An 8,488-nucleotide genomic window follows, 5' to 3' on the forward strand; every position below is an offset into this window, starting at 1 on the left:
TACGCTACTCAGCCCAAAGGCCTGGAACTCAACTGCTTAACAAGATTTTATGAAATTGAATCAAATCATTCACCACTGTGCCAAGAAATAAAAGAATGTTTTACCTAATATACCATGATATCTGATCTTGTCTGGAAGTGTGACTCAAACAGGTCAAAGTTCGCCTTATTCACTGTAGTTGGATTTCTAGTTTTCACAAATGTATCACAACAATTAAATTACAAGGATCATGTCTGGAATAAAAAGAACCTGCCTATGACTCCCTGTCTTACCTTTTCCACATCGCCCAGACCCTCGGTGTCCAGAAGGACCAGGGTGTGATTTGGCTTGGAGGGGTGGGGCACACACCACATCCAGATGCCCTTGGTTTCAGACTGCACGGTGGAGCCCAGAGGGAAGCCTGCAGGGAAGAGGAGGAAGCTAAGCATGGGGACAGCAGAGCAGCCAAGCAGCCCTGGGGCCACAGATTCAGACTGGTTGGATTGTAACTAACCCAGCATACAAGATGGTGCTTTCTGTATTTCCTCAAGAGTGGCTTATTTTATGAATAATCTTTATAAAAAAACAAGGGACACTAAATGTGAGAATGATGCCAAGCGAGGACTCAAAATGGTGACAAAGAGGAATCTATGAATCAGACAAAATGTAGGTCACTAATAAAGGAACATCTTAAAAAGTGGTGGGGTTCAAAGTCAGAGAGGAGTGGGTTGAAGAAACACATGAGAAACAAACATGAGAAAAAAGACAAGAGAAAAAAAACTCAAAAAGGGAAATTGAGATCATTTTTTGCATTGAAAAGCGGTTAAAAACTAAAACAAACACAAACACAAAACAGAAGTCGGTGGCCACGATGGGATGTGAAACTCAGGAAGAGTTTTTAAGATTATATAGATTAAAACATCTTCATATGTTGTTGAGAATATTACATAAAGAAAGCAAAATACTTTGTGAGAGAAAGGAGACACAATTAGAGGAACCCAGCACTTGAATACACAAGGGAAGGTAGGATTCTGGGCACTAGTAATGGAGAGTTTCCTTACTAGGAACGAGGGAAAAAATATGAGAACGGATTCTTGTAACGTAGCGGTTTGGTGGTAAGAATTAGAATGAGAAGGTTGGTTTATTGAAAGGAATTGGAGTCTACCTTCATGTGCCTGGGGTAGAGAATGACGAAACTGAGATATAGCTGGAATCAAGCAACCAGCCTGTGTCCCAGGGTACCACTTACCATGATTCTGTCCTGCCAGATGGTTCATCAAATAGGATTTCCCTGTACGGTACAGTCCTACAATGGCCACCACCACCACTGGCTGAGAAATCTTTTCAAGAATCTGTATAGCTTGCTGGTTCACCAACAACTTGTCATTGTTGTTTTCCACCAGGCAAATGGGGGCCAACATTTTGGGTCCAGATTCCATGGCAACTTCCAACCTAGAAGAGCCTCCCAGTAGAAATAACGTTACATTGTCATTCTCTGTCTCAGTGTTTCCCAAACACCCATCAACATAGGACTGATGAGACGTCTGTGTTTCTATTGGATAATATGTAATCTAGCATTAGCTGACTGCAGGGAAGGCTTCTTTTATCACTCTCCCAAATCTGTAATGACGTTAAGTGACGAAACATGGAACGTTATCTTCTTTAAAGTTTTATTTCAGTAGTAATATTAAAATCCAAGTAATTGTTACCATAATAGGGGGCCCACTAATACTCTAAGTCCTGTGATGCATGCCTTAAGTATCTGATCTCACTGGCACAAAAATCTGCAAGTTAGAGGTTATTATAGCCACGAATATGCAAATGATATCATGAGTCTTACAAAGGATGAATGCAGAAATCATATAACCGGGATTATGAACCTGGACAATTGAGTAAAATAGCAGGCTAGGAAGTTCTAAGCCCTTCTCTCCTTGGAGACATCACAAAACAACTTTAAAAAATGGCTAAAATAATCTTATAGGAGCTCTGGAAAACAGTCATAAGTCTACAGCAACCAGGCAAATGTCCAATATTTTTAAAAGGCACATTCAAAATGGTAGGAGATTCCATGGCATTTTGTTTGCCAATTCTACCCACTCCACTCAGTGACATGGTCTTAGTTTGGAGGAGGTGGTGTTTCACTTCCCAATTCCTTCCCTTGAAGTGGAGGGAGCAAAGACCTTATTTGTAACACAGTAATCTGGCTGGGAACTACCTGTTCTGCCTACCTTGGATTTCTGGTATGTCATACACAATGATTTCTGGCATCATACACAATAATTTCTTGTGTATGATACCAAAACCACTGAAAACAAGTGAAAAAAATTAAATACACCATACTTCATCTTAATTAAAAACTTTTGTGCATCAAAGAACACTGTCAGCAGAGTAAAAAGGCAACCTATGGAAAGGGAGAAAATATTTGCAAATCATGTTTCTGATAGAATACATAAAGAACTCATAAAACCCAATAGCAACAACAGCAAAAAAAAAAAAAAAAAAAAAATTCAAAAATGGGCAGAGTAGACTAGATGTTTCTCCAAAGAAGAAATGGCCAATAAGCACATGAAAACACGCTCAACATCATTAATCACTAGGTAAATGAAAATCAAAACTACAATGAGGTAACATGTTAGACCCACCCATTAGGACTATTATTTTTTTTTAAAGCCCAAAACCCCAAAACAGAAAATAGGTGTTAGCTAGGATGTCGAGGATTTGGAATCTGTGTGCACTGTCCATGGAACATAAACTGGTATTGTCCCTATGGGAAACAGTATGATGGCTCCTTGGAAAACCAAACATAGAATTAACATTTGATCAAGCAATTCTTCTACATATACACTCCAAAAAATTGAAGGCAGGGACTCACACAGATATTTGTACATCAATGTTTATGGCAGCGTTATGCATAATAGCCAAAAAAGATGAAAACAACCCAAATGACTATCAAAAGATGAATAGATTAACAAAATGTTGTATATACCTACAACGAGCTATTATTCAGCCATAAAAATGTATGAAATTATGACACATGCTACAACATGGATCACCTTGAAGACATTATGCCAAGTGAAATATGCCAGACACAAAAGAACAAATATTGTATGAGGTACTAGAATAATCAAATACATTGAGACAGAAAGTAGAAGTATAGCTACCATGGGCTAGGGGAGGAGGGAATGCAGAATTGTCATTCAAAGGTAGAGAGACTCAGTTTACATGATGAAGTTCTGGAGATGGCTGCACAACAATGTGAATATACTGTCACCAAAGTATATTCTTAATTAGTAAAATAATAATTTTATTATGTATATTTACCAACAAAAAAAGAGAGTAAAAGACAAAAGCCTGGATAATCTGGCAACTTATTACTCTGTGTTATGCTACTGCAACCACTTATCTGTCAGAATAATTTACCTCAAAGACAATGGTTACGCTATAAGGTTTTTGATCAACAACCTGCAGTAACTTTTTAATGATCACCATATACTGAAACTTGTTCTCTAATGCATCAGTGTGACCTTATATGTTTGTCTTTTATCTATAGGTTTGGAAGAGTGATAGGAATAGAAGGGAGAAGGGAAAGGATCCACTGTGGGATGAGGAAACTCTAGAGAATACAGGCTATCTTTCCAAAAGGGAAGCAGGAGAATGTCCACAATCTAAAGAATTCAAGTACAGGCTGAAGTACATAGCCTAGAAGGGTCAGGTTCTCTGCAATTTACTCCCACAGATAAGAATAAGAAAAAGAGTAAGAATAACAATACATATAATATTGCATATTATGGAGAGAGATAAATTATAGATATCTAGAGAGATAGATAAATTATCTACATATATATTAATAGATAAGTTAGATTTCTTTTTGAGAGATAAAGTCAATGTCACTGTTGGGTGAATCGAGGTGAAAGGCATATGGGATTTAATTGTAATTTTTTTAGAGGTGAAGTTTAATTCCATAAATTTAGTATTGAAAGTACAATCATTCTGTAGATCTCCTGGCACATTTGTATTGCCATTATATTAAAATTGTTTTCTATGATGTCTGTAATTCCTTGTAATCAGAAAAATGTAAAAATAATATTGTGTTCAAATGTCTCAAATACTCAGTTTTGTATTGATATGTCAAACATTCAAGATGTATCTAATGCCCATCAAAAATACCAGCTGTATCATTCACTACTTATGTGGCCTTGACCCAGGAGCTTCATCTAGCTGAGCCTGTTAATTATAGGGGTCTGTGAGTTAAATCATACATCCAACCCGGAGGGTATTTTGATAATAAAACAAGACATTGTAAGTTTATGTCTTTGCATAGCATGCAGCACAAAAAGAGGATTTCAGTAAATGTTGAATTAAATGGAGGTTAAGCTACAACAATTACAATAACAATTGGTCCATTAGATTATATATTTCAACAAAATAAACAAATTATAAATTACTAAGAAACAAAAACTACAAATAAATTTTCCACGAGAGCAAAACTGTAAAGTTCAAGCACACTGTTGCTGTACAACCTGCTCTTGTCTGATTCTTCACTGAGGGGAGTAAGGAAAATGGAGATCAAACACACGAGGTCCTGATTTCCACACTGAAATGCATTGTAATGTGATGTGTAACGTGTTCATCACACTATAGTGACTGCAACTGTACAGTCCCTTCTTTAAAGTGAACACTAAAGGAAGCTCTAGGAAGATGTGGCTGCTCCTGCAAACAACTTTATATAAACCAGGCCTCTGGTTTCTTAGCTGTGTGGGAACCACAGACCTTTTAACTTCTACTAAATGAAATACAGCTGTTCAATCCTAGTCAGGACTGGTTTTCAAACTCTGATGTACATAAGAATCACCTGATCACTCCGATGATCATTTCTTTTGCTGTGCAGAAGGTGTTTAATAAGCTCCCATTCTCAGCAAACTAACAAAGGAACAGAAAACCAAACACTACATGTTCTAATTCCTAAGTGGGAGTTGAACAATGAGAACAAATGGACATGGGGGGCTGGGGAGCACGGTGGGAAACTCACACACTGGGGCCTGTTGGTGAGTGGAGGGCAAGGGGAGAGAGAGCATTAGGACAAATACCTAATGCATGTGGGGCTTAAAACCTAGATGACGGATTGATAGATGCAGCAAACCACCATGGGACATGGTGGTTTAAAAAAAATCTTTATTTTAAAAATAGTTTCCATTCTTCTTTAAAAAAAAAAAAAGAAGAAGAAGAAGAATCACCTGAGAGTATTGTTCAAACCCAGATTCCCAGGCCTAAGTATCTATCTGTTTAGCAAGAGCTACAAGTGACTCTGATGTTCCTATGGGAAACTAACACCACACACACACACACACACACACAAACACACACAGAGTTTCAACTATGTAATTATTTTTAAGTAATAAAGACCAACGATGTGGGGCCTAAGTTTATTTCTACATAGAGATTTATAGAGCTCTTATTCTGAAGCTTTCCTAAGTGTGACCACTAGAAAGATAGAAAAGAAATTCTCCCTTCAGGTTAATTGCCTGGAAGCTCCTTGTCCTCTGCATTCTGGGGCCTGCGACAGGGCCTGTTAGAGGTAGTCAGGCAGGCGCCCACCAGAGTTCTTTCCAGGCCACTCACTGCTGTCCTGAGTTGATGATCAGGGAGGAGCACACCCAGGGGGTCGCGGTGTGCCTGGCTGTCACTGCTCAGCTGTCACTGGTTCAAGTGGAGAGGCTGAGCTTCCCCAGAACTAAAGGCAGCCACAGACTCTTGCAGGCCAGGCAGCAGGCGCCCTGCGCTTCCTGCCCATTCCTCAGCTGCCACTCTGAATCAGAAACCAAGTCTTGAGTTAGGGACTAACTTGCATTTAAGAGAAAGTGAACGTACCTGCTCTACAGCACCGCAGGTCCAAGAGCAGTTTTCAGTTGCCTCACTCACCTCTTGTTCTCTTTCCTCCTACTATTTTTCTGTTCTTTCCCTCCTTTATAAAAGGGAAAAAATGCTGAGTAAGCTAGTTGTTTTCCACAAATGGGGTGGTGCAGTAAAACTAAACTTGAAACTAAAATTAATCCATGCTATTATTAAAGTGTTAGCAGAGCCATGTCTGAATCATCTGATGTGAGTGTGAGGATGGGTGTTGGGTGCAGGGGTGAGAGGAGGTCAGAAAAAATCAGATACTGCGCAGTCACACCTTAGCAAGCACAATCCTGCCAGCTTTCTTTTGTCTTCCCCATCTTGGAAGGCTTCAGGGACTTTCTTCTTGATACCACTCCCAGGTGGCTTTAGTCTCCTCGGCACACAAGATAAACAGGAAATCTACAGTAGTCACATAAGCAAAGCTTTAGAAACCAAGCATATTTTAAGTCTTTTTCTCATAGTGGGAATTCCTGAGTTCTGCGGTCTTTTGTTAGTGAAGAATTTTTGATATTTTAAATGTGTTCACACATGCACACACACACACAGAGACAGAGAGAGAGGGGAGAGAGAGAGAGAGATCTAAAGATATTACTGGTGTAAGAAAAAGAATGAACCATGTCTTTTACAGCAACATGGACGGAACTGGAGGTCATTATCTTAGATAAAACAACTCAGAAAGTCAAATACCACATTCTTACTCATAAGTGGAAGCTAAATAATCTGCATACATGGACATAGAAGGTGGAATGATATGCACTGGAGACTTGGAAAAGTGGAAGAGTCGGGGGTGGGTGGATGATGAAAAATTACTTAATGGGTAGAATGTACATTATTGGTGTAAGGGAAACAATAAATGCCCAGACTTTACTAGTTTAAAAAAAAAAAAAAAAGTATTGCAGGTTAGATTTCAGACCCCTGCAATAAAGTGAATATTGCAATAAAGCAAGTCACATAAACTTTTAGTTTCCCGGTGCGCATAAAACTTATGTTCATATAATGCTGTAGTCTACTAAGTGTGCAATAGCATTAAGTTTGAAAACAAAATTACATACCTTAGTTTAAAAATACTTTATGGCTGACAAATGCTAACAATCGTCTGAGCCTTCCACAAGTTGTATTCTTTTTGCTGGTGGAGAGTCTTGCCTCAATATTGATGGCTGCTGACTGATCAGGGTGGTGGTTGCTGAAAGCTAGGGTGGCAATTTCTTAAAATAAGATGACAATGAAGTTTGATGCATAGATTGGCTCTTCCTTCTACAAAAGATTTATCTGTATCATGAGATGCTGTTTGATAGCGTCTTTCTTTCTTTCAAAATTGGTGTCAATCCTTTCAAACCCTGCTAAGCTTCATCAACTAAGTTGATGTAATATTCTAAATCCTTTTTGTCATTGCCACAATGTTCACAGCATCTTCACTGGCAGTAGATTCCATCTTAAGAAACCACTGTCTTTGCTCATCTGTAAGAATCAACTCCTTATCCTTTAAAATTCTCTCACAAGATTGCAGCATTTCAGTCATTTCTTCAGGCTCCACTTATAATTCTAGTTCTATGGCCATTTTCATCACATCTCCAATTACTTCTTCCACTTATGACTTGAATCCCTCAAAGTCACTTATGGAGGCTGGAATCAACTTCTTCTAAGCTGCAGTTAAGGCTGATATTTTGACCTTCTCCCGTGAATCATGAATGTTCTTAATGGCAACTAGAATGGTAAAGTTTTTTCCGGAAGGTTTTCAATTTTCTTTTCCCAGATCTATTGGACAAATCACTGTCTATCCCTATCAGCTATAGACTTACAAAATGTATTTGTTAAATAAGAAATTGAATTGAGAATTGAAAGTTGAAATTATTTCCTGATGCATGGGCTACAGGATGGATGTTGTATTAGTAGACACGAAAACATTAATCTACCTGTACATCTCCATCAGAGCTCTTGGGTGACCAGGTATATTGTCAATGTGCAGTAGTATTTTGAAAGGTATTTTCTTTCTGAATAGTAGGTCGTAACAGTGGGTTTCAAATATTCATTAAACCATACTCTATACAGATGTGCTGTCATTTATAGTACTGCACTGATAGAGCACAGGCAGAGTATGTTTAACATAATTTTTAGGGATCCTGGGATTTTCAAAACAGTAAATGAACATTGGATCCAACTTAAATTCACCAACTGCATTAACTCCTAACAAAGAGAGTCAGCTTGTCCTTTGAAGCTTTGAAGCCAGGCATTGACTTCTCCTCTCAACCTATGGAAGTGCTAGATGGCATCTTTCTCTAATACAAGGCTGTTTCATCTACACTGAAAATGTTTTGTTTAGTGCAGCCACCTTCATCTATGATCTTAGCTATATCTTCTGGATAACCTGCTGCAGCTTCTACAACTGCATTTGCTGCTTCACCTTGCACTTTTATCTTATGAAGATAAGCTCCTTTCCTTAAACTTCATGAACAAAATTTTGCAGCTTCCTTGCCTCTCTCAACCTTTAGAGAATTGAAGAAAGCTATGACCTTGCTCTGGATTAGCGTTGGGCTTAAGGGAATGTTGTAGCTGTTTTGATGGATCACTAAACTTTCCACTGTTACTAAAGCTTTCTCCACTAACATTTTAG

General features: G+C 38.4%; 1 protein-coding gene across 1 annotated transcript in view; it reads right to left on the reverse strand.

Annotated features, from left to right (window-relative positions):
- The window catches only part of GBP6 (guanylate binding protein family, member 6), a 40,385-nt gene extending 34,282 nt beyond the window's left edge, over positions 1 to 6,103 (reverse strand). Inside the window, exons 1-3 of the mRNA XM_011995591.1 lie at positions 5,848 to 6,103; positions 1,229 to 1,441; positions 273 to 400 (exon numbers count right to left, since the gene is read on the reverse strand). Of these exons, the coding sequence (XP_011850981.1) occupies positions 273 to 400; positions 1,229 to 1,418 (318 nt within the window). The 5' untranslated portion in view covers positions 1,419 to 1,441; positions 5,848 to 6,103. The remainder of the gene's footprint in view (positions 1 to 272; positions 401 to 1,228; positions 1,442 to 5,847) is intronic.
- Positions 6,104 to 8,488: the final 2,385 nt, after the last annotated feature.

The sequence above is a fragment of the Mandrillus leucophaeus genome, unplaced genomic scaffold, assembly GCF_000951045.1.
Source record: "Mandrillus leucophaeus isolate KB7577 unplaced genomic scaffold, Mleu.le_1.0 Scaffold492, whole genome shotgun sequence".
Lineage (NCBI taxonomy): Eukaryota > Metazoa > Chordata > Mammalia > Primates > Cercopithecidae > Mandrillus > Mandrillus leucophaeus.